We start from the raw sequence: 26,254 nt of genomic DNA, 5'->3' as shown, positions 1-26,254 counted from the left end.
GTTCACTTTTGCTTATCACATTAATTTTTAGCACTATTTATACTGCTTTTCCTTCCATGTTTATGGTCATAATTCACATGGTCTAAGCGCTACACTTTGTTTTCCTTTTCTGTTTGCTTTTTTATTCAAAATTAGCCGTGTTAGCAGCTGTAATTTTCAGGCAGCGCAGTGTACACCACAACTTCCAATCTACTATCGGTACACCAATGGCAGATTGTACCAGACAAATTTCCCTGCCCCAGCTGCTGCAGCGCCAAAAGAAGTACTCTCTCAGCCACCCACATGCCCAGCGGTTGAATGCTAGCTTAGCGAAATTGCTAGCACTTCAACTGCTGCCTTTTCAGTTGGTAGATTCTGCCCCCTTCCGTGAGTTTGTGGAATGTGCGGTACCTCAGTGGCAAGTTCCCATACGCCACTTTTTCTCACGGAAGGCGATTCCGGCTTTCTAGGCTTTCTGTGGAAGGCAATGTCCATGCCTCGCTGGACAGGGCGGTCAGTGGTAAGGTGCATATTATCGCTGACTCATGGTCCAGCAGGCATGGACAGGGATGTTACCTCTCTTTCACGTCGCATTGGGTGACTCTGCTGGCAGCTGGGAAGGACGCAGGGCAAGGTACAGTAGTGTTGGAGGTTGTTCCGCCACCACGCCTCCAAAACACTACTACTGGTTGTGACACACCTCTCTCCTCCACCCCTTCCTCTTCTTCCTCTGTGGCCTCTTCCTATGCTGATGTGTCCTCGGAACCAGCGGTGCTCCGTAGGCGTACGAGGGGCTACGCAGGAATGCAGGCAAAGAGATGCCATGCAGTGCTAGAGCTGGTATGCTTGGGAGACAGGAGCCACACTGGGGAAGAGGTTCTGTCAGCTCTGCAGGGGCAGGCTCAGAGGTGGTTGACGCCACGCCAGCTTAAGCCAGGAAAGGTGGTTAGCGACAATGGCACCAACCTCCTCTCTGCCCTGCGACAGGGACAACTGACCCATGTGCCCTGTTTTGCTCATGTCCTGAATTTGGTGGTTCAGCGGTTCTTGGGCAGGTACCCGGGCTTACAGGATATCCTGAAGCAGGCCAGGAAAGTCTGTGTGCATTTCTGAAGGTCATATAATGCCAGTGGTCGGCTGACAGACCTCCAAAGGGAATACAACCTGCCCAAGAACCGCCTAATCTGTGACATGCCCACCAGATGGAACTCTACATTGGCCATGCTGCAGTGGCTGCACACGCAGCAGAGGGCCATCAATGAGGACCTGTGCCAATATGGCAGAACTGGGTCAGGGGAGCTTGTTTTTTTTTCCCCCACACCAGTGGGCCTTGATCAGGGATGCATGCACTGTCCTGTCACCATTTGAGGAGGCCATGAGGATGGTGAGCAGTGGCAGTGCATGCATCAGTGAGACTGTCCCTCTTATTCACATGTTGGAGCACATGCTACATGGAATAATGGACAGGGCTCTTGAGTCAGAACAGAGGGAGGAAGAGGAGGACTTCCTTACCTCTCAAGGTCCCCTTTATCCAGACAGTGGTCCTGCTTGCCCGCCTAGCACACAGGAAGAGGAGGAGGAGGAGGAGGAGGATTGTATCAGCAGCATGGAGGTTGAGCCTAGCACTCAGCATCAGCAGCAGTCTTCAAGGAATCAATTACAGTACCAAGGAACCCATGGACTTTTACGTGGCTGGGATGAGGTGGATGCGGATCCTGTCATCCTCATTGACCCAGAGGACTGTGCCTCGAATGCCTCAGCAAACCTACGCTGCATGGCCTCCCTGATCCTGCAAAGCCTGCGTAAGGATCCTTGTATTCCTGGTATCAAGGAGAGGGATCATTACTGGCTGGCAACTCTCCTTGATGCACGTTACAAAGAGTATCTTGCCGTCGAGGGAGCAGAAGATGAAACATCTTCGGGAGGCCTTGCAGAAAGGTCTGTGCAATGCGTTCCCAGAACCTGGGGGATTACCAAATCCTGGTCCTGGACAACGTGTTGCTGAGGCTTCGGTGAGTCACAGAAGGAGTGGTGGAGAAGGTGGCCGTCTGACCGATGCATTCAGACAATTTTTTAGTCCACAGCCCCAAGGTATGACCGGTTCCAACAACTATCGCCAGTGTCTGGTTTACATGGTGCGGGAATACCTAAGGGCAAGATCAGACTTGGACACCTTCCCCACCGAAAATCCTCTGGCTTACTGGGTCTTGAGGATGGATCACTGGCCAGAGCTTGCACAGTACGCAATTGAGCTACTGGCTTGTCCTGCATGCAGCGTTATTTCAGAACGCACATTCAGTGCTGCTGGAGGCTTTGTGACTGATCACAGGGTGCGCCTCTCCACTGACTCCGTCGATCGACTGACCCTCAAAAATGAATCAGGCTTGGATCAACACCAGCTACCTAGCTGCTGATGTAACTGAATAATTTTTTTGAAATGTCAGATCCCTTGGAGACTGCCTATGCTGATGCTGAGTGACTGTCCTGTTATGCTGCTGACTGAATATCCTTTTCCTCCTCAACGATCTTGCTGATAGCTAGAAGGAACATTGTTGGTTCTGGGCACCGCCACCAGTGCCTAAGGCCCAATTTTTCTGCCCCTGTTTAACAGGGGCGTCTAATAACAATGTTTGATGCAATACTATGCATGTGGCTCTTTGCTGCGCTCCAATTACAGTATCTGTGAGGGGTTGCGGTGTTGTGGCACCGCTACCAGTGCCTAAGGCCCAATTTTTCTGTCCCTGCTAGTATTTTTCTTTGTTTGATTATTTTCCCATTTAGGTTTATTGTAGCTTTCTCCTAGGTTATCCTAGTGCCATGTTTATTTTCCTGTACTAAATACTCATCATTTGTCAATGTAAACACCACAAATCTAGATTTGTTCTTTTAGGCAGCATTGATATAATATTAAGCCACACATTGTTGAGTATCCAAAAATATTTATTGTTTCACATTTAAAATGTGCCATTATTTTTATCCAAAAATATCTTATTAGAATTTTTTATTTTATTTTTTATTATTATCAAGAAATATATTTTTGACTAGAAATATTTGTCAACAAACATTTTTTTTTTTTTTTTATAATTTTTTGTTGTTATTTTTTTAGAGATCTTTTTTTTTTCCCTTAGATATTTTTTTTTTGTATTGTCTTTGAGAATATCAAAATTAACACATTTCTGGTTAAAACGCATGAACAATGACCAACTTTTTAGCATTTGTCATTGTTCATGCGTTTAGCCAGAAAACTAGAGATTCCACTTTAAAAAAATTAAAACAAAAAACATACATATAAAAACAAAGATAACTTTAAAAAAAAAAATTTTTAAACCCTCCCCAGAACATCCATTAAATTCTTTAGTTTTCGCTCCACCGTTTGTGTTTTCTTTCTCATCTGCCCCAAACAGATGTGGATGTCCTCTATTTCAGCCCTGCAGGACAACAGCTCTCCAATTAACAGCTGGGCGCTGTATTGGTCCAATCCACCATCAACAGCAGGAATACCTTCTGAAATTTGGAAACAAACCATGTATTACAATTATGCAGGCCTACATCTATTACCTGAAGCTGTGCTGTATGACACTGACCTGATGTAGTGGCAGTTTCCACTTCCTGCACATCCCGCGGGGGTGGGGCTTGGGTATGTGTGGGGTTTCTCTGCTCCAGTCTTGAAGCTTGAGTGCGCCCTATGAGATTGTAAAAAAGGGATACATGAATCAAAAAGATTAGAGGCCTGAAAGAGGAATATGAATCATTCTTTTTATAAAGTGTGGTACAATTGTCTGTTTTTACAATCCTTCTAAGCTTAACACGGGATTGTATCCATTACCAAAGCTGCTACATTTCTCTATCTTTGGCCAAGATTCCTACATGGAAACACACCAAGTATCCACTGGATCACCTCTGTGTGACACCCTAAATAGGTTGTTCTTGTGGCCAACACTCAGTGCCGATCCTGACCTCCCTGGGGCCCTAAGCAAAATGACATGGCACATTAAAAATGAGAAGCGGGGGGCCCTGACGACAGTGACATGTCACATTAAAGAAAGTTGAGAAGCAGGAGGAGGGGGTGTTCTGCTGTCGGAAATTACATCTTACATTAAATTGAGAAGCAGGGGGTGCGGACTTCTTACCTCTTCTCCAATGCAGCCAGCGAGTTGAGAAGCGGGGTGAGGAGGCGAAAATGACATCTCACCAGGCGGGGGCCTCTAGTAATTTGGGGGGCCCTTTGCAGCTTTGCAGGGCGCTAAGTGCCTTGCATAGTGAGCCTATAGGGCGGATCGGCCCTGCCAACACTTGTGCTACAGAGTCCATATGTGTAACCAACTGCTGAGCATTCTCTTTTACTGTATATTGACTTAGTTGGATTATTTAAATCTAGTTAAAAACACATCTACATTAAATAAAAAATTGGTCTCACATAAATAGATCATAAATAGAATGAACGACGACTCATACGACCAATTATTATGCCCACAAACATGAACCTTGAGACATCTATTCTTGAACTGTATATATACAACCTGAAAGAAAAAGCACATGCCGCACAATAATAAAAAAATCTAATCCGAGTACACATGAAAATTACTTACTTCTTCTAATGACTTTTTTGATCTTCTCCATTTGCTCCGGCTCTCTTAATTTAAGGTCAGACCACCTTTTGCGGAGCTGTTCCCTTGACCTGCGCACCCCAAATTTATGGTGGAGAGTCTTCAGCACATTGTCCATGATCTGGGCCTTCAGTTTGTTTGGGTTCCTGTAAGTTTTCCATCATTATCCTCCCTCCTTAGGATTGTCACCATTTCCACCATCTCCTCAAACGCCATATTTGTGGCCTTGTACCTCCTGCTCCTGTGTCTGGTGTGTGCTACCGCCTGGCTTCGCTCCTGGCTTGAGGTTGCAGCTTGCTGTGTGTCCTCCATTGTGTATTGCATTGATCGACCGAAAAGGGGCGGGGAAAGTACTAGAACGATCGTCAGGGGCGGGGAAACGTGTGGAGCTTCTCGCATGCACAGTTTTTAAAGGAATATCGTGTGAGTGAAAACGTCGTTCACAGTCTGTGAAAGAAGGCGGAAGAAACGATTGTGTAGTACGACGGTACTTAACTTGATTTTGGACTTTATGATCAGTGGATGAGTTTGTGGGTTAGATATGGGGAGAAAGCTTAGTAGTAGAGGCTTGACTGACATTAGCTTTTTTTGCTTAATTTGGACTTGCAGAAATAATTGAGGCCTTCAGAGAACAGGAGTTCTTCACAGAATTTGTTCAAAGCCCCGGATGGCAACCCCCCTTTTTTCTAGAATTTTTCTTTCCCAAAAAAAAAATTATTCAGCCAAGATCTGGCATTGGAATGGCCCCCCCTACCCCTAAAATAATCGACATATTGTTGCCGCACAGCACGTGTGCTTTGGGAGGCCAAGCCTGTATGGCCAGCCTCACGGACCGCCACTGGAACATCAATGGCCTCATCAGGCATATGTGTCATGTAGTTTGTTGAGTGTCTCTTTAGGAAATTGTGCAATATGCAGCAGCAAAGTATGACATGGTTGAGATTCTACTTAAAGCGGGGGTTCCGTCGAAAAAAGTTGTTTTTTATTTCAATATTAATCTAACACTGTTAACATAATGCAGCTTGTACTCACTAGTCCCATAGTTGCAGCCGCCAGGATTTTCATTTGCCCGAAAAGGATAATTTATAAAAATCTAAGATGAACATTGCCATCTTAATTGTGGGCACTCTGAAGCCCTCCTCTATTTGCTTCCGGGATGCGGGAATGCTGATGTCCCAGCATTCACCGCTCTATCCCACGCATGCGCAGTGTGACAGCGAGCCGCGCCGTCAACACTGCACAGTTGCTATAACAACGGCCGGCAGCGTCCTGAAAAGGACATGCCCCGCTGTGACCAGCAAATCTCGAGAGAGTTCGTCTCTTGGTAATGAAAGGATTATTGTTCTCGTCATCGATGCTAGACCCTCTTGATCAATCCCACAATTCATTGCGGCGATCGCGACACGCCCAGTCCCGCACAGCTATAACCAGGAAGTGCCTGCTTCAGGACAGCTAAATAAGGTATCTAATTTTTTTAACTGCGAATCTGTAGTATACATCCAGGCGACTATTATTTATTTAAGTTAGAAAATCGGGTGAACCTCCACTTTAACAACAAACCTACAGTCCCTGTCTTGTGTGTATACTGCTGTTCAAAGTATATGGGGCCAAAGGGTCTTGTAATGACCTGGGAAGAGTGGGGGCGGGGAAACCCATGCTATTTTTCTCAGTGATTTTCATCCATATTGCAAGGACCAAACATTGCATTAAAGCCGCAAGCAGTATTAAATTACTTTTTTCTTATAGTAATCTCATTTTGTGCAGGGACATTTCTAAACACGTGCCACAACTATAGACACCCAGCAGGTACGATATTTAAAGGAATTTTTCATTTTTTTTTTTTTTTACTTTAAGCATCATTAAAATCGCTGCTCCAGAAAAAAACGAGTTTTAAAACTTTTTTTCCATTGATACATGTTCTCTGGGGCAAGACCCGGGTCCCCAACCCCGTTTTTCGACAATGACTTGTATATTGAGCTTTAAAATGAGCACTTTTGAATTTGAACGTTCGAGTCCCATACAATGGGGTTCAAACCGTTCGCGCAAACGTTCGGTCCGTTCGAAGGTTCTGGTGCAAACCGAACGGGGGGGGTTGTTCGGCTCATCCCTAATTAGGAAGAACTAATCTAACTAAACTATACAGTGTATAAATATATGAACACCTGGGATGTATATATATCCTCTACACACTGTAAATTTAACGGACTAGCCTGCCTGCTCTATCTAGCTAGAAATAAAGACAATCTCTCTCCCTCTCTCGGTCTGATCTGGAACAAGCACCAGAACACACTACATGAGGCCGCCCTGCAGGCGGCCTTTTATAGTGTGGGGCGTGTGCTAAAGCCCTGAGCCATAATTGGCCAAAGCCACCCTGGCTTTGGCCAATTTCATCTCTCTGTACTGACGGCGCTGTGATTGGCCAAGCATGCGGGTCATAGAGCATGCTTGGCAAATCATAAGCAAGCAATGCCGCAGTGAATTATGGGCCGTGGCGCGTCACTCGAATTTGGCGCGAACGACCCGTTTTGTTCGTATTTCGACGAACGATCGAACATACGATGTTCGAGTCGAACATACGTTCGACTCGAACACGAAGCTCATCCCTAGTATCTGGCATCAGAGGTGCGCCAGAGCCTTAGTTGGTGGTTAGTAACCAAAGACTTGCAGAAAAGAAAATCCTTCCTTTATTCCAGTTGCCTGGAAGGTTGTGACAACGGATGCTAGCCTTTTAGGCTGGGGAGCAGTCCTAGAAGAGGCTACGGTCCAGGGGAAATGGTCTGAAACTGAAAAGGCCTTGCCTATCAATATCCTAGAGACCCGGGCAGTACGTTTGCCCCTGAGGGCCTGGACGAACAGGTTACAGGATTGTCCTGTCAGAATACAATCTGACAATGCCACAGCAGTGGCCTATATCAATCACCAAGGGGGCGCCAGGAGTCTTGCCACCCAGAGGGAGGTGAATCATATTCTGGTTTGGGCAGAGAGGCATGTACCCTGCCTATCGGCGGTCTTCCTTCCGGGAGTAGGGAATTGGCAGGCGGATTACTTAAGCCGTCAGCAGTTGTTCCCAGGGGACTGGTCCCTCCATTCCGACATCTTTCTGGCCATATGTCAAAAGTGGGGTATGCCGGGTGAAGATCTACTGGCCTCCAGGTTCAACAAGAAGATAGACAGCTTTGTGTCAAGGACAAGAGACCCACTCGCATGCGGGAAAGATGCATTAGTAATCTCTTGGGATCAGTTTTCACTGATCCATGCATTCCCTCCGGTTCAGCTTGTCAGAACATTTGGGATTAAAGGAATTTATACTCATATAAAGTCGCATACTGTATAATTTTTCATATTTTTATATATTTGACATGAAGGGAGACCATTTTCTCTCTAAAGTGGAAATTATTATTATTATACAGGATTTATATAGCGCCAACAGTTTGCGCAGCGCTTTACATCAGGGAAGACAGTACAGTCACAATACAAATCAATACAGGAGGGATCAGAGGGCCCTGCTCTATCTAGAAAATGAGGGTCAAGTGGAACAAAGGGTAGTAGCTGTGGGAGATGATCAGATGGACTCAAATGAAAATACAGTTGTTAGTTCATAGCTCATGATATGCTATGAACAATACTAAAACCATTTTTTGTTTCTAGTTTCTCTCTAAGAGGTTAAACCAAATTCAAGATCTCTAGAGTTATTTTCTGTCTTATCAAGAGACTATGAATGTCTGGAGGTACCATTTCCCAGACCATCAATTCAAAGATTTGAACACAAGGAATCCGTCTGTGCCATCTCCTCAGATCAATTAAAAGATTTAGACACTTAGGCCTAGATTCACATAGGGCGGCATAACGTTGTGCGGGCGTAGTGTATCTTATTTACGCTATGCCCCTGCAACTTAGAGAGGAAAATGCTGTATTCACAAAGCACTTGCGTCCTAAGTTACGGCGGCGTAGCGTAAATCGGCCAGCGTAAGCGCGCGTATTTCAAAGTAGGCAGGTCGTGGGCGTGTTGTATTTAAATTAAGCTTGACCCCATGTAGATGCATGGCCGAACGAACGGCGCATGCAAGCTCAGTATCAGATACGCCGGCTCAATGCCTGTGACATGAACGTAACTTACGCACAGCCCCATTAACGTACGACTTACGTAAACGACGTAAAAAGATACGCTTGTTTCAACGTCCATACCTTGCATGGGCTGCGCCACCTAGAGACCAGCTTTATCTTTACGCCGGCGTATGTCTTACGTAAACGGCGTAACTAATTGCGACGGGCGTATGTACGTTTGTGAATCGGCGTATCTTGCTCATTTACATATTCGACGCGGAAATCAGCGGAAGCGCCACGTAGCGGCCAGCATGAATCAGGCGCATAGATACGACGGCTGCCATTTGGACTTACGACGGCGTATCTGGAGATACGCCGTTGTAAGTCTTTGAGAATCTGGGCCTTAGTATAATAAACAAGAGAAGAGGAGATTCTACAGACAGAGACATGAGCTCATAGTATTGTCTATTTTTTAAATGAAACCAAAGGGCTTATTCACAATTACTGTTGTATTGTATATCTTAAATAATATTGTTTCTTTCATAATAATATAGTTATAGTGTATCTGTGTAGTTAACATATATAAACCCGTTTAATACACACACACACACACTATATTATATATATATATATATATATATATATATATATATATATATATATACACACACACACACACACACATACACACACATACATACATATATATTATAATGGTAAAAGGGTCGCAAGTATAATATCCTATGAAAAGTGTGAAAGCGGAGGCACTGGGCGGGGTCTAGCTGAACGGACATGCCGGGCTAGAGCTCTGCTCCATGAGGGAGAAAAACCGCTGATAAATAGCTGACAACGGAGCCGCGGAAGAACGGGACACGACGAAAATATCACAGGGAGGTGAGGGGGAACATTTAAAAGTAAAATGGTGCTGGGAGGCGCCAGAAATAAGACAAAACCCAGTCCCTGCAGCAATGCCCAGCAGGCAAAAGGAGCATCCAAAAAGGCGGGAATCACCTCAGCCACCTCAGAGAATCTCCTCACAGGGAAAGATAAAAGGCGCATCATTAAACAAATGAAGCCTGCTATTCTCCCAGGAGCCCAAAGCACAGATAGTGAAGATGAAGATTTATTAGACACCTCACAGGCTGCTGTACAAAGCGCAGCTGTCCCCTCAGAGTTGTTACAACAATTTGAGAGAATGCTGAACAAAGCATTGAAGCGCACCTCAGACCAAATCACCTCAAACCTTACCAAAGAGATAAGGGACTTGGGAAGCCGCACTGAGACCTTGGAGTCAAAAGTGGAAGAATTAGAGATTATAACGCAGGACTGCCAATCTGAAATAGACACCCTCAAGGAGTAAAATTTGACGCTTCAAAATAAACTGGAAGATTATGAAAACCGCGCCAGAAGGTCAAATTTGAGGTTCAGAGGTATTCCAGAGTCAATAATAGATCTTCCAGGTACTACGCTTGCAATATGTCAGGAATTATTGCCAGGAATTGCAATAGAGCGGTTGGAATTTGACAGGGTTCATAGGGCACTAGCCCCAAAGAAACCAGAGGGACCCCCTAGAGATATCATCGCCAAATTCCACTATTATAGAACAAAAGAACAAATCTTGGAAGCAGCCAGAGTAAAGAACAGCCTGACATTCCAAGGGCACAGCTACCAGATATTCGCTGACATCTCACAGCTAACAATTACTAAAAGGCGAGCAATGAAACCCCTCTTAATGGAACTTCAAAATCATCAAATTAAGTACCAATGGGGATTCCCCTTTTCCCTACGGTTCACATACCAGGGAACCAAAATAATATGCAGATCGCCTGACCAATTGCATCAAGCCCTACTTGATCTCAAGCTCATCGAACGTAACACCACATCAAATTCCTCCCGCAGAAGAGCAGCGTCGGTTTCTTCTCACAGCAATTCAACCCACCCTGAAAAGAACAACGGTATACAACACACCAACAAAAGGGGCAGATTTGCACCCCAACCCCAAGACCAAGAGGACACAATGGACTGACCATTTTTCTAGAAGATCTTCCATATTCCACTTCCTTCGTGCTACAAGATCAACCCAAGTGAAGACACCTGCAACTTGAGAGAATTGGAAACCTCTCTACTTGTTATCCTTATTTTACTTACTTTGCCTGCTTCTCCTCTCTCCTTTCTTACTCCCCGCCTAGCTTTAGGGTGGGGGGGGGGGAGGTTACCAAGCCTATCCTATACCCTTAGGGGTTTTCACACTCCATTCCTTTCTTATCAGGTTGTAAACACCTTCAACATTCAGTCTTTCTTTCCTTTCTTTCCTTCATACCTTAATTACTTATGCCTCCTTCCTTCTCACCTAAGAAGCTCATCTATCACCTGTATCTCAGGGATCCTTATCTAACACCCCCCTGATACAGCACCACCATTAGACATGCATATAGGCCAACACAATCTACAATCTTTCCTAGTAATCCATCATAACAATTCTCTCTCTCTCCCTCTTTCTTGCACCATATTATGCAGGACACTATTCTCATCCTGTTCTTATTTTGGTTACATGTAGATAAGAATGACTAACACCCAGTAGGGTGTTATCAGAATACTTTAAAAAGCGGTTCTCCAGCGCATGGAAACAACATGTGCCTCTCCAAGATCTCCTCGGGTCCCCATAATATTATGTGGGGACTTGACGAGATCTCCTTTTCCCCTGGCGGGAGCTTTTCTCCCCCGCCACGGGCAAACAAAATGAAATTTATTTGCTTATTATTGATTGCATATTCACTAACCTGTTTTGTATTTCACCCCCTCTTCAAGGTTGTTTTTTCCGGAACCCCTCACCCTTATTCTTTCCCTAAGTCTGCAGGACATGGGCCGCCCAGCCAATCCACAAAGGATAAAGGTAAGACAGGCGGGGAGGTCAGGATACCATGGCACCATTAAATTTATTGTCTCTAAATGTGCAGGGCCTAAATGTACCACAAAAGAGATCCAAGGCTTTTAGATCTTTTCAGGCCAAAAAAGCTCATATTGTCTGCCTACAGGAGACACACTTTACCACTAACACGACTCCCAAATTTTACAATCCTTTTTACCCCCAAGTATATACAGCCTCCGCTTCAGTCAAAAAAAGGGGAACCCTAATTGCATTTCATAGAACCACACCTTTCACACTAAATTCCGAAATCAAAGACCCAGAAGGTAGATACCTCATTCTAACAGGCCACATAATGGACACAGCAATCACAATAGTTTCTTACTATGCCCCCAATCTCAATCCATTACCCTTTCTATCACACCTCCTTCAAACAATCAGCACTCATAAAATAGGCACTCTCCTCATTTGCGGTGATTCCAACCAGGTTCTTCTCCCATTTTTGGACAAAACCCCATACACCCCACCTAAACATCAAGCCAAACAGACCCTTTCCAATCTCCTATCCAAATTCAATTTGGTAGATTCCTGGAGGGAATCCAATCCCACAAAACGAAATTACACATATTACTCCAATCCACACCGATCATTTAGCCGAATTGACCACATATTTGTGACAATAGGTATGGCACCGGAAATACTACATTCAAAAATCATACCCATTCCATGGTCGGACCATGACGCAGTGTTCACTACGATAGCTTCGGCAATCCCAAAAAAACATGATCCCACTTGGTACCTTCCTGAAATCTTACTTAAACACCCAGCTCATTGTCAGTTAATTGAACAAGCCCTAAAAGAATACCTAGACCTCAACAAGAGCCCGGATATATCCCCACTCACTCTATGGGAGGCACACAAGCCAGTTCTTAGAGGAACATTCCAGCGCCAACTAGGGATACTCAAAAAAGAAAGAATACAAATGGCGAGGAAATTGGAAATAGAATACAACTCAGTATTTCTGGCCCTGCAAAGCAATCAAAATACTAGTAATAGAAGTCGTTTGGACAAGGCACGTCTGGAGTATGATCTGTTCCTATCGGATTCTGCGAATAGGGTGCAGATAAGATCTAGGCATGCTTTTTACAAACACGCAAACAAACCGGGGACATACTTAGCTCGAGCATTAAATTCTCTCAACAAAACTTTTAAACCCATCAAACTAAAGATAGCAAACAATGTCGTCTCCAGCAATCCACTCAAAATTGTACAGAAATTTAGTTCACATCTGAAAACATTATATTCGGAAACTGGTACATTCGACGAATTGGAAGCAAATACCTTCTTTTCACAAATCAATCTCCCACAAATAAACCAGTCACAAAAAGCACAATTAGAAGAACCAATTACCCAAGACGAAGTAGCTAATGCCATTCAGGAACTCAAAATAAACAAAAGGCCAGGCCCAGATGGTTTCTCAACGCGATACTTCAAAAACTTCAAGGAATTAATATCCCCAAGACTAGCAGATGCATTTAACAACCTTCTAGAGCAAAAAACTTTCAGACCAGAATCACTACTAGCTACGATATGCATGATCCCTAAACCACACACAGATGACACTCTCAGCGCAAACTATCGTCCCATATCCATGTTAAATATAGACATAAAATTATTAGGCAAGATATTAGCTACCCGTCTCAATAAAATTATAGGCAAATTGATCCATCGGGATCAAGTGGGCTTCATGCCCTCTCGACACGCAGGCGACAATGTACGAAGAGCATGTCTACTGGCGCACATAGCAAAAAAAAGAGGCATCCCGGCGTGTTTCCTCTCCCTAGATATTAAACAAGCTTTTGATTCCATCTCCTTGTCGTATCTAAACTACACTCTCCAGAAATGGGGCTTTGGCCCACACTTCACTAAATGGATTATGGAACTCTACAATAAACCAAAAGCATATGTCAAATATGCGGGATATAAATCGGACACCGTTGATATTGGGAGGGGAACACGACAGGGGTGCCCATTGTCCCCATTACTATTTGCCCTACTCATCGAGCCGCTCGCGGAAAAAATTAGATCAGATCCCACTATTTTAGGCATCGAACTAGGTGGCCACAAACACAAATTATGTTTATTTGCGGACGACATTCTTTTATTCATATCTTCCCCAGTAACGGGCCCTAATCTGATCCCTATTCTAAATAAATTTGCAACATTTTCAGGTCTAGTCATAAACCCCAAAAAATGTATGGCTTTAAATATATCCCTCTCAAAAATAGAACTAAATGCAGCCAAAACAGGTCTCCCATTTGTATGGCCGGAAAAAAGTATCCCATACCTAGGAATACACTTAACGGCAGATACTTCTGACCTATTTTCGCATAACTATCCAACTCTACTGAAGCACGTAACTAACCTTTTGAATTCGTGGTCCCGACTACCACTGTCTTGGCTTGGAAGAATTAATGCAATAAAGATGACGATACTTCCTAAATTTTTATACCTTTTCAGAGTACTTCCTATCCCAATTCCAGCTTATTTCTTGAGAATAATACAGAAAAGAGTGTCGTCGTTTGTATGGGGTTCTTCCAGGCCAAGGTTAAAAGCGCAAATTCTACATCTCCCCAAAACACATGGAGGGCTAGGACACCCAAACTTTACAAATTATTACAGAGCAGCACAAATTTCAACCCTCACCAAATATCACGCAACCAAGGAATTGCCTCTATGGGTACTGATAGAAGCGTCTGAAAGCGACCCCATCCCACCAGCTAACTTGCTATGGGTTCACCCTAAACTACGTAGACACATAAGCAATCCCATTATCAAGCACTCACTCTCTCTATGGGACAGATTCAAAACAAAATACCTCCTACTATCACCACACCATCCAATGCTCTCATTTTATAAGAATCCGGCATTCTACCCAGCATGGGTCTACCCCAATACGTTCAAGGAATGGGTAAAAAAGGATTGTATATATGTATATAAATTCTTGGATTCAGCTGATATCATGCCTTTTTCATTAGTATGCAAAAAATACGGTATTCCACATACGGAACAGTTTAGATATCTCCAAATAAAAAACTTCATACAGTCGCTTATGATTTCAACACCATCACAGGTACAGATGTCCTCCTTTGAGTTCATTTGCAGAAAAGACCCGCATGCAAGAGGAATAATATCGGCTCTGTATTTGCAGTCTCTAACCCATACTAGCACGGCGAAACTATCATATGTCCAGAAATGGGAGGAAGACTTAAATGCAGAGCTCAATACTTCCGATTGGAACCAAATATGGCTAAATACCAAAGCAGCCTCCTCAAACATAACAGCGTTGGAAACAAACTATAAAGTGTTAACTAGATGGTACCTGGTGCCTGCCAAAATAGCAAAATATGTACCAAATTACTCAGGACAATGCTACAGAGGATGCTCTGAAATGGGTACATACTATCATACTTGGTGGACGTGTCCGAAAGCGCAAACATTCTGGACAGGGATTTTTAACATAGCAAATAAATTAACAAAATTAAAAATCCCTAAGGACCCTAAATTAGCCCTATTGAATTTGAAACCCATTACTACAACACGCCTACAATTCAAACTACTAATGCAACTCTTTACAGCTGCAAAACAGACCCTTGCTAAAGCATGGAAAACCCCAAACCTGTCAGTCAAAGAAGTAAAGAATAGAATGAGCAATGCGATGACACATGCCAAAATGGAGGCGCTAGATTCGGACACGATTATCAATTTTGAAAAACTTTGGAAACCGTGGATTTCGTATACAATACCTGATAGTTTTAATGACGGGGTAATGATGCCATGGTAGCTTGCCCATTGTACTCAACCATTGTACGGTAAAATTAATGATAATGGATCCTGGCCCATTCCTGCAGACCTTTTATTTTTATTTTACCCCCCTCCTCCCCCCTTTTTTCTGCCCCCCCCCCCCCCCCGTAAGTTCATATGTGTGAATCGTTTTCCTCACTACATTTTATATAAACGATACAGATAAAGTGAATATGTAGAAAAATAGTGCAGCGCAAATAATACAATAAATACAATAATAAATCAATAAATAAATTTGGTAAAGTCCATAAAGTGCAAAGTGATAAAAGTGCTCCAAAAAATCAATAGTGATCAAAAGTGCAAAAAATCTTCAACGGATCCGTGACCCACAGGAAAGGGTTAACCTCCACCAAGAGAAAAGGGTGGCCTCTCACCTCAATAATTCGACCTGTGGCTAGGTCAAAAGGCAAGAAGCAAAATCTCCAAAGATTGGTAATCAGCTTTACATGGGTTCAATTTCCAAAGATTCCACCAGATGGCACCAGCGGGCAATAAGCAAGGCAACACTCTCCCATACAGCAATAACATGGACCGAAAAGGAGTAAGAAGGACAATTCTAAGTGCTAACTGCTTAAAACGTTTAATGAAATTTAAAAGCATAAGGTAAAACACTCACATGGTCCTGCACTCATGAACCGAGTGCAGGTATAACAGCAGTTACCGGAACGAACGTCCGGATCAGTGTAAACAGCTTGTTGGGTCTCTGTGAGGCAAACGCGGATGACGTCAACATGACGTCAAATACAGATAAAGTAGCATACTTTAGATCCTGTATTCCTACGTGTTTAAAAAATGCATTAAATAAGACACTAGTTGATGTTAAGAAACTGCTAATATGTTTACTTGGCAACACAGGTAGAACCCCTGTATAACAAGTTATAACAGCGTAAATCCTTCCTGTTGTTGCCAAAAAATGTTGATCAAATTATTTTCTCCTTAATTTTACATACTAATAGTGATTATAAAATGTCAAGAAGACGAAATGTTATTCCTTTTTAAACATTGTATCAATCAAATGCTACTTGTATGATTTCATGTTGCAATTACTAAATAAAATTATTTTGACAAGGAAAAGTGTGAAAGCATTATAAACTGCTTAACTTACATTCCAGTGAATTCAGTTTCAAGGAATCCAACAACCCTTAGTTAATTACGTGAGGGTTATTTTTCCCAATACATAAATTTAGGCCAACTGCCAGGATGGCTAAGCAAGTTGACAGTTTTTGACAATTAATTGTATTTTGCAGAAGCCTAAATCACAAGGTATCGTAAATTATATTTGACTTGGTATGAAAAGAATATTAGAAGTCATTCCTTATACAAGACTGCCTTCTGGTGTTACACAAAGCTCAAAAATAAATCTCTGAAGAGCGGAAAGGAAGGAGAATCTCTCGGGAGCTCTAAGGTCTGAGGAGGAAGAGATGCCAGGCTGAAGGAAAAAAATCTCTTGATCTCTCGGGCTGAAAGAGGATATATTCAAATGCAGAGATGTAGGAATGTTGCGAGAGGTCCCTTTATGGCAGGGGTGCCCAACCAGTGGCCCGCGGAGCCATCTGATGTGGCCCGCGACCTCCTGCTTTGGGATGGAATAAAATAGAATACTGTTATTAAAAAGGTAAGTTTATTACTAAAAGCACAGTGTATATATGTGCATATATGTTCTGCAGTGGTTACTGGTAGGGGTGCAACGAACCAAAAAAAACTCATGGTTTGGATCGTTCCTCAGATCAGATCATTTTTCGGATCAGCAAAATAAAAAAATCTCCCCCACTGTAATATCCACATCTCTCCCCCACTATAATATCCACATCTCCCCCACTGCAGTGGCGTCACTAGGGTTGGTGTCATCCGGTGTAAAAAAAAAATGGCGTCACCCCCCCAACCAACTATAGTCCCCCCCTCAGTACAGACCCCCTCCATCAGTATAGACCCCCCTCCCTCAGTACAGACACCCCCACCTCAGTTACAGACCCCCCAGTAGTACACCCCCCCTCAGTACAGAAACCCACCCTCAGTACAGACACCCCTCAGAAGTACAGACAGTAACCCCCCCTCAGTGCAGACACCCCCCAGTAGTACAGACAGTAACCCCCCCCCCTCAGTGCAGACACCCCCCAGTAGTACAGACAGTAACCCCCCTCAGTAGTACAGACACCCCCCAGTAGTACAGACAGTAACCCCCTCCTCAGTGCAGACACCCTCCAGTAGTACAGACAGTAACCCCCCTTCTCAGTGCAGACACCCCCCCAGTAGTACAGACAGTAACCCCCCCTCAGTACAGACACCTCCACAGTAGTACAGACAGTACCCCCCCAGTAGTACAGACAGTAACCCCCCAGTAGTACAGACTCCTCATCAGCACAACTCCCAGTCCCCCTTACAGACCTCAGACAGTGGTGTGTCCCTCGAGTGCGGGCTCCTCCTCCTCTGTGGGTGTAAACAGAGAGGGGGGCCGCCGTCGGGTGTACCAAGATGGCTCCGGAGCTAGGCTGAAGCCGTGGCCTTATAATGCTATGGCCGCGGCGGAAATCCGCGGATCAAATAGTGTTGCCGATCCGAAGGGGGTGACCCCTTCGGATCAACGGTGATCCATTGCACCACTAGTTACTGGGCTGCTTTCAAACTGATCCACAGGTGCAGAGCAGTGCACCTGCAGGTTACCTGCACTGAGCCATAGACTTATATTACCTTCAAGTTTTGTGTGCTTTCTGAAAGTTTCTATAGGATATAATAGAAGTCTATGGCAAGTGCAGCTAAACTGCAGGAAAGCCACAGGTGAACTGTGCTGCCCCCGCGGTGCAGGTAAACAGTGCATCATTGTGAAAGAAGCCTTAGGCCCCTTTCACACAGTCAGTCTGTCCCAATCGGGACCTCCATTTACCTCTAAGGAGTGGCAGATGTAAATGGACTTGTGTCCGTTTACAAATGCCTACCTCCAATCCAATCCGCAAAAAAAAAAAAAAGTAGAGTGGGCTCTATAAAGTAGAGTGGGCTGCCATCCACCCGCTCCGCTCATTGTGGCCCGCGACCAGTTACCAAGTCGCTTAAGTGGCCCTTGCTCTTCAAAGGGTTGGGCACCCTTGCTTATGGGATTCATCATTACCTTACGTGAAGCTTCTCAAACAGACAGAATTGGTAAAGTATAAATCTTTTAGTTTTACCTTTTTGGTAATTGAATTTTTTTTGCATACACATTGCTAAAACCATTTAAATATATAGCAAAGCAAACTGGAGTTGTATTAATTTTTAACTGCAGTATGAAATAATTATATTCCAACTATTACGATACATACACCGATTTGGTTGTCTTAATAAAGCTAAGTTTGTATAATGGTTTTATTGTGAAGTATGTGTAAAATAGATTCATTCTAAATTTAACATAAGCTTTGATCAATTTATCTAGCTGTGCACAATTAAACAGTTTTTGTTTGTGCATTTAAGGCCCCGTACAGACGGGCAAACATGTACGATGAAACCGGTCCGCCGGACCGTTTTCAGCGTACCTGTCTGCCCGGAGATTTCTGTATGATGGCTGTACACACCATCATACAGAAATCCGCGCGTACTCGATACGCGGCGATGAGGCCGCGCCGTCGCCGTGACGATGACGCGGTGACGTGCGCGGCCCTGGCAGTTCAATGCTTCCACGCATGTGTCGAAGTCATTCGACGCATGCGAGGGATGGCGGCCGCTCGGACATGTACGGTAGGTCTGTACAGACGACCAAACATGCCCGACGGACAGGATTCCAGCGGGCATGTTTCTAAACATGTTTAGAAATATTTGCCCGCTTGAAAAAGGCCCGGCGGGCAAATGTACGCTGGAATCCTGTCCGCTCGGCTGTACAGACGACCAAACATGTCTGCTGAAACTGGTCCGCGGACCAGTTTCAGCAGACATGTTCGGTCGTCTGTACGGGGCCTTAGAGTCGGTTCACACTAGGGCGACACGACTTCCAGCGCGACTTTCAGAGGCGACTCCGACACGACTTGAACATGAACCACAGGGCGATCTGGGGAGATTTACAACACAACTTGGAGTCGTCTCCAGGACAGGAGACTTTCCAGTGACCAATAAAACAACAATCAGCTCTGGGAGAGGGAGGGGGAGGGAGGGGGGCAGGAGAGGTTTGCCTAAGAAATGTATGTTATCTTCCTGGAAAGTCGCTTCAGTTAAGACAGTGATCCGACTTCTGAGGCGACTTCCATTGAAATCAATGGGTACAAATCGCCTACAAGTCGGATTGAAGTAGTACAGGAACCTTTTCTGAAGTCGGATCGCCTTGAGTCGTGTGTATTAACACCGCTCCCATTCACTTCCATTGTTTTTCTCTACAGCGCGACTTGGGACGACTTGAGGCGACATGAAGTCGGATCGCAAGTCGCCCCAGTGTGAACCGGCTCTAAGAGTGTAAGGAGAAGATCGGTTTATTTTTAAACAGAAAATGTGTTTACACTAAGTCCGTGAAGTCACGGAAGCTATTCACTAAGAGTTACCAAGTTTTAAATGTACAAGTATCATTCTAGAATTGAAATGTGATAGTTTGTAATAGAGCTTGTATAGAAATGTGAATTTTATCTGAACATTAATCACCATGTATCTTCGATATATAGAAGTATAGACATTCATTTGTATTATCACAAAATATACCCGATTTTAAATTTCACTGTATTTTAGTATATATAATTTTTTTTTAAGCAATAATTTTTGTCACTTGTCTTCAAAATAGCACAAATAAACTTAAATTTCTTGTTTGGTATTGGTAGAAACTTGTAAATCGCCCAAATCAAAGATTTGCATATTTCCATAAATACAATACTATTTTATTATTTAAGTATAAACATTCTGACAAGCTCCCACCACAACTTCTTCGTAGGATCAAGGAGGAAAGAAAACCAGTGGTCCTCGTAGCCCCAGTGTGGCCCACGAGACCCTGGTATACAGAGATCATGAGAATGGCAGTAGGGGACCCATGGGTTCTTCCGCTGCGTCCAGACCTGATCTTGCAGGGTCCGGTATTCCATCCTTCCTTACAAAGTCCAAATTATTTGGTTACGGTTTGGCAGTTGAGGCCTATGTCTTAAGGAGTCGAGGGCTCTCAGGTTCAGTCCTCTCCACTCTGGTTAATGCTGGGAAACTGGCCTCCAGGCTCATCTATTAGAGAATCTGGAAGGCATACATTTCCTGGTGTGAATCCAAGGGTTGGCACACTCGGAAATATATCATTGGTAGAATCCTTGCCTTTTTGGGGGTGGAAATTAAGCTGGCCTTGAGCATCATCAAGGGTCAGGTCTCGGCCTTAGTGTTTTTTCAAAGGCTGCTTGCCTCACATTCCCTTGGTCCCTTTGACAAGGAAATGTTTTTTTTTCTGGTTGCTATATCCTCTGCTAGAAGGGTATCAGAATTGGCAGCTTTTTCTTGTAAAGAGCCATATTTAATTATCCACAGGAACAGAGTAGTGTCACCCAACCTTTCTTCCTAAAGTGGTGCCAGGGTTCCATCTGAACCAGGATGTTGCCCTGCCTTCTTTTTCAGAGCTGCGTTCTGTGGAAGAAAAATTATTGCACTCTCTTGATGTAGTCCGAACGATGAAGGTTTATCGAAAGGCGATGGCTCAGATACGGAAAACTGATGTTTTGTTTGTGCTGCCAGAAGGTCCCAAGAAGGGCCAGGCAGAGTCAAAATCTATCTCTAAGTAGATTCAGCAAGTTATTGTTCAGACGTATGGTTTGAAGAGAAAAGTTCCTCCTTTTCATGCGAGAGCGCACTCCAGAGCAGTAAGTGCTTCATGGGCGGTGCATCACCAGGCCTCCATGGCTCAGATCTGCAAGGCCGAAACTTGGTCTTCGGTCCATACATTCACTAGATTCTATCAGGTGGATGCAAGAGGTCATAAGGATGCTGCTTTTGGGCGCAGTGTGCTGCAGGAAGCAGTATAGGTCCTCACGTCTGATGGCGGTCTGATTGAATCTGTGTCTCCATCCCCTCAAGTTAGCATTGCTCTAGGACATCCCCATTTAGTTATTATGGCTCTGTGTCCCATGATGTACGAAAAAGAAAATAATTATTTTACAGGTAAGCTGTTATAAAAATCCTTTCTAGGAGTACATCACAGGACACAGAGGTCCCTCCCCTCTTGTTGGGATACTTATTGCTTTGCTACAAAAACTGAGGTACTCGCTGTATGGGAGGGGTTATATAGAGGGGAACTTCCTGTCTTGGGTGTGCCAGTGTCCAATTACCTGAAAGTGGAATATAACCCATTTAGTTATTATTATGGCTCTGTGTCCCATGATGTACTCCAAGAAAAGGATTTTACAGGTAAGCCGTTATAAAAATCCTATTTTTTGTACAGCAACTGTATTTGGAGTACAGGTAGCACAGGTATTGTTGGTTGAGTTTGGTACAATTAGAAACCCTGTCTTATCTTATCCACTCTAAAGGTTCCTGAAGGGAACCAAACTTTACCCATCACAGTGGTCAATACCCTTGAAGGCCTCTTCAGATTCTAGGTGCCATAGGAATGGACCAAGGCCCTGGACCTGTATAGCACCCTGCAGCTAACTACACTTATTGCACCACGTACCAAGGTGAGTGCCAAATGCAGGAGCCAGAACCTGTAGCAAACATTGTAGGCTGACCCCACTGTAGGATCCAGGCAATATTCCCAAAATATATAGTTGGGAAACCAATCCAATTTCAAATCCAGAAATTGCTAATAAACCCTGAACAATACATTTTTGGATATTGACAGAAGGGTCAGTAGAAGTAGGGAAAAATAAAACTGGCATAGAAGTTTCTCCAAAGGAGAAGATGTCCATCAACATGACACTAGCAAAAAAACTGGAGTCCCACAGAGTGGGTAGGATAGGTTATAAGGAGGATGCACTGGGGGACCTTCCAAGCAAAGTTTTTTCCCCAATGTCTAATCACCTGAAGGTAGCAGCATATAACCCATGATCTAGAAGTACAGGTCCTCTGCCCTGTGCTGTATGATTAAAACAAATAGTCTTAAACCCCATTATGACTGCTTAACATATGTGGCAGAAAAATGGTGGGCTTTACCATCCACATGCCACACATATGCATCACTGGGTGACCAATGTTCATAAGCTAGCATGTGCTCTCAGCACAAAGACCGACCAGTCAAACACAGCTCTTGGTCAAGGGTAAAGAGTTGTAGTTGGCGGCACCAGCTTCCAATCATGTGACTATAGTTCAGTACCATTTAAAATGATGCGGGAGGGGGTGGGGCTATACAGAGGGGTTGTGTTCTACAAAATAAAAAAATAAAAAAAAAGCTACTGAAGCAAAAAATAAAAAAAACTGTAGGGAAGCATATTAATCATTTTGTATGTAGGATTGTGGTAAGCTTTTTGAAATGTACTCTCTTCTGTAAGGAGTATTAGTCTAAGGAGTTTGCCGTTTCATACAAGGGTAAACTGGCACACACAAAAAACACAGAACAAATGCATACTATACATAATAGCAACAATAATAAAGGTTATTAAGTTCACAAGTTAAATAAATGGCCACTGCGGCTGCTTGACACCTACCTGGCATAGCATGAACAAGGTCTCCACACAACACAAAAAATTTTGGCTTTGGCTCCAATTTATTTATGGCTTCCACTGCCTTCTCTGTTAACCTGACCTCATCATCCCATTCATCTCCTCCAAAGTCACAATCACCTATTGCCCAGGATTTCATTAGGCCCAACTGGGGGTCTGCTCCTTGTATAAAATAGAATGGACCTTTCCATTCTGATTCCTCATCTAAAGAGAAAAAATAAAAAAAGAGAAGAGAAAAAAAAAAGGGGAAAAGGGAGAGAGAGAAAGAAAGGAGAAAAAAAAAGGAGAAAAAAAAGGAGAGAAAAGAGAGAGAAATGAGAGAGTAGAGAAAAGAGAGAAGAGAGAGAAAAGAGAGAAGAGAGAGAAAATAGAGAGTAGAGAGAGAGCAGAGAGGGAAGAGAGAAGAAGAAGAAGAAAAAAAAAAAAGACAAAATGGTTATCAGTACAGAGTTGTACACAACAACCTGTTCACACATAAATAACATATGCCACAAAAAATACAGGATTCCAATATTATTTCACAAATCTGATGTGGAGTGAAAACCCATACATGGAAAATACTATACATGGATGTCACTTAAAGTGTAAGTTTACCTTTACAGAAAATCTGTAGGACTACCTTACCCATCCCCTCCAATCACACTGTACCAGTGTCCCACGATCCTCCGCTGTCAGGCACCTAGACATTGCTTTACCGGGCTGAGGATTTTTAAATCCTCCTGTCCCTCTCTCCTGTTCTCACAGCGCTGACAAGGTGGGCTAGGCAGGTTTTGATTGGTCAGTGTCGTCCATGTGATGGCGCAGACCAATTAGAATGCCTCTCATCCATACACACTGAGAGGTGTATATGGGGGGGATTAAGCTGCAGGGATTTCAAATCCCCAGACTGGTCAAGTGGCATCATGATGCCTGAGCGCGGGACACTGGCGCAGCGGGACTGGGGGTGATTGGGAAGGAGTCCAGTGTAAGATCACCTTACCGATTTTCTGTAAAAGGTGAACTTTCACTTTAAAGTTCAACTAAAGAATCTTGTATCACAGGCTAAACAAGTTCCAAGTCCAGTTTCCATGTGATGCACAAGCCTTAACCGCTTCCTGACTGCCCCACTTTCGTTTACTGTGGCAGGGCGGCCAGGGTGTGCAAAAAATCACATACCTGTACGTGATTACGCGCACATGGTTTAGAGGCGCTGGAGCTCTGCTCCCACTGTGATTGGACACAGTGGGAGCAAATCAGCGTGTGCGTTGGTCACGATGGCCACCGCAACCCGACGATCATTCACAGAAGAGATGGAGCAGTGGGCGTGCCTATGAAACAAAGCACACCGCTGATCTCTCTTTTCCTCACAGATTGTGTTCTCTCTCTTCCTCCAGTGAATCCACTCCCCCCCACAGTTTGAAAGCACCTCCCAGGGAACACATTTAACCCCATTGATCACTCCTGTAGGTAACCCCTTCCCTGCCAGTGTCATTTATACAGGGATCAGTACATTATTTTTAGCACTGACCATCTATCAGATCACCTCAATTACGATAAAAAAAAAAAAAAATTAAAAGTCCCCAAATCTATCTCCCATTTTGTAGACGCTATAACTTTTGCGCAAATCAATAAATATATGCTTTTTGGGATTTTTTTAACCAAAAATATGTAACAGAAAACATAAATTGATGAAGACATTTATTTTTATGGATATGTATTATAGCAGAAAGAAAAAAAAAAGTATTTTTTTTTTCAAAATTGTCTGCTTTTTTTGTTTATAACGCAAAAATAAAAATAAGCAGAAGTGATCAAATATCACAAAAAGAAAGCTCTATTTGTGTGAAAAAAAGGACATCAATTTTATTTGGGTACAGCATTAGTCAGTTAAAGCGACACAGTGGCACATCACAAAAAATGGCCTGGTCAGGAAGTGGGTAAAACCTTCCGTGTCTGAAGTGGTTAAAGTAAACAAAGAAAAAAAAAAGTAGGGTTTTTGTCTTGCCTGTAAAATACATTTCTTATGCCGCCTGTACACGATCGGATTTTCCGCCAAGCTTGGTTTGCATACACACGGTCACACTAAAGTTCTCTGAAGTTTCAACTGTCAAGAACGCGGTGATGTACAGCACTACGACGAGCCGAGAAAATTAAGTTAAATGCTTCAGAGCATGCGTCGGAATTTAGCGCATCGGAATTGCTACAGACGATCGGATTTTCCAATAGGATTTTTTTTCCTTATGAAAATTTGAGAACCAGCTCTCAATCTTTTGTTGGCAGAAATTCCGACAACCGATGGAGCATACACACGGTCGGAAGTTCCGTTCAAAAACTCACATCAGACTTTTGCTGTCGGAATTTCCGATCGTGTGTATGGGGCATAAGAGCACATCATAGAACACAGGATGGCAATTCTGAATCCAAGGTATGTATGCCTTTAAATTTTTGTAGCAAGCGGTAACAAGGTTGCTCATAGATACAAAGGGGAAGTATACCTGCGTCTTGTGATGTACTCCCAAAAAAGATGGGTTATTCTGGAACCAAAATGACATCCAAAAGCAGTCCAAGTGAGTCAGGCAACACAGCAAACGTACAGCTAACAAGGTTAAAAAACAACTAGGAAAAACAGATAAGGTCCTAAAGTCTACAGGGCCACCGGAAAAAGCTTACAACCAAATCCAGCATCTGCTGAGGTCTCTATGTCCATCTGGTAAAGTTTAAACATGTAAACTGCTGATGAGGCAGCCTTTCAGATCTGAAAAACCAAAGCCTGATTCTGAAAAGCCGAAGAAGCAGTGCGAACCACAGGCAGAAATCTCCCAGAGATGTTTAGGAGTAGGACATAAAGATGTCAAGACAATGTTCTGGTTAAGGTAGTAGAAAAAAAACACTTTGAGAAAGCAGGAAGTCCTAGGCTGGCCACATGAGAAATAGGAAAAAAGGAGGTGGCGGCACTACCAACATAAAAATTGTCATTTATTTGAAATCTCTGAAACCTCCTGTGGCTTCAGCAAATGCGTTTCACACACCTGCAATTTAGTCACTGCTTGGCTGGCCATAGACAGCTAAATTTCTTTCCTACAACCATGGGACAGTGTTGACAGGGGAATCCCTCCTGCCGAGCCATTGTATTTACCCAGCAGGGGAGCGAGGGAAGTCACCCTTGCCAAACACTGATTATTGCTAGCGGCTATAAGTGTTCTGTCCACCAGACTTGGGCTGCTTTCACATTGTGCAGCGGAGGTGTGGTGACGGTATAGCCACGCTATTTTTAGCGTCGCTATACCGTCGTATTTACCGCGATATTCGGGCGCTAGTGGTGAGGTTTTAACCCCCGCTAGCGGCAG

At 43.7% G+C, this 26,254-nt stretch overlaps 1 protein-coding gene across 1 annotated transcript in view; it reads right to left on the bottom strand.

The window, feature by feature from the left end:
• Positions 1 to 25,614, bottom strand: part of CPPED1 (calcineurin like phosphoesterase domain containing 1) — a 192,454-nt gene extending 166,840 nt beyond the window's left edge. The window contains exons 1-3 of the mRNA XM_040358462.1: positions 25,578 to 25,614; positions 23,052 to 23,135; positions 22,917 to 22,968 (exon numbers count right to left, since the gene is read on the bottom strand). Of these exons, the coding sequence (XP_040214396.1) occupies positions 22,917 to 22,968; positions 23,052 to 23,135; positions 25,578 to 25,614 (173 nt within the window). The remainder of the gene's footprint in view (positions 1 to 22,916; positions 22,969 to 23,051; positions 23,136 to 25,577) is intronic.
• Between the last annotated feature and the right edge of the window lie 640 nt (positions 25,615 to 26,254).

Source organism: Rana temporaria, chromosome 6 (assembly GCF_905171775.1).
Source record: "Rana temporaria chromosome 6, aRanTem1.1, whole genome shotgun sequence".
NCBI lineage: Eukaryota > Metazoa > Chordata > Amphibia > Anura > Ranidae > Rana > Rana temporaria.
The sequence above is the reverse complement of the archived record's forward strand: the minus strand, read 5'-3'. Positions and strand labels throughout refer to the sequence as shown.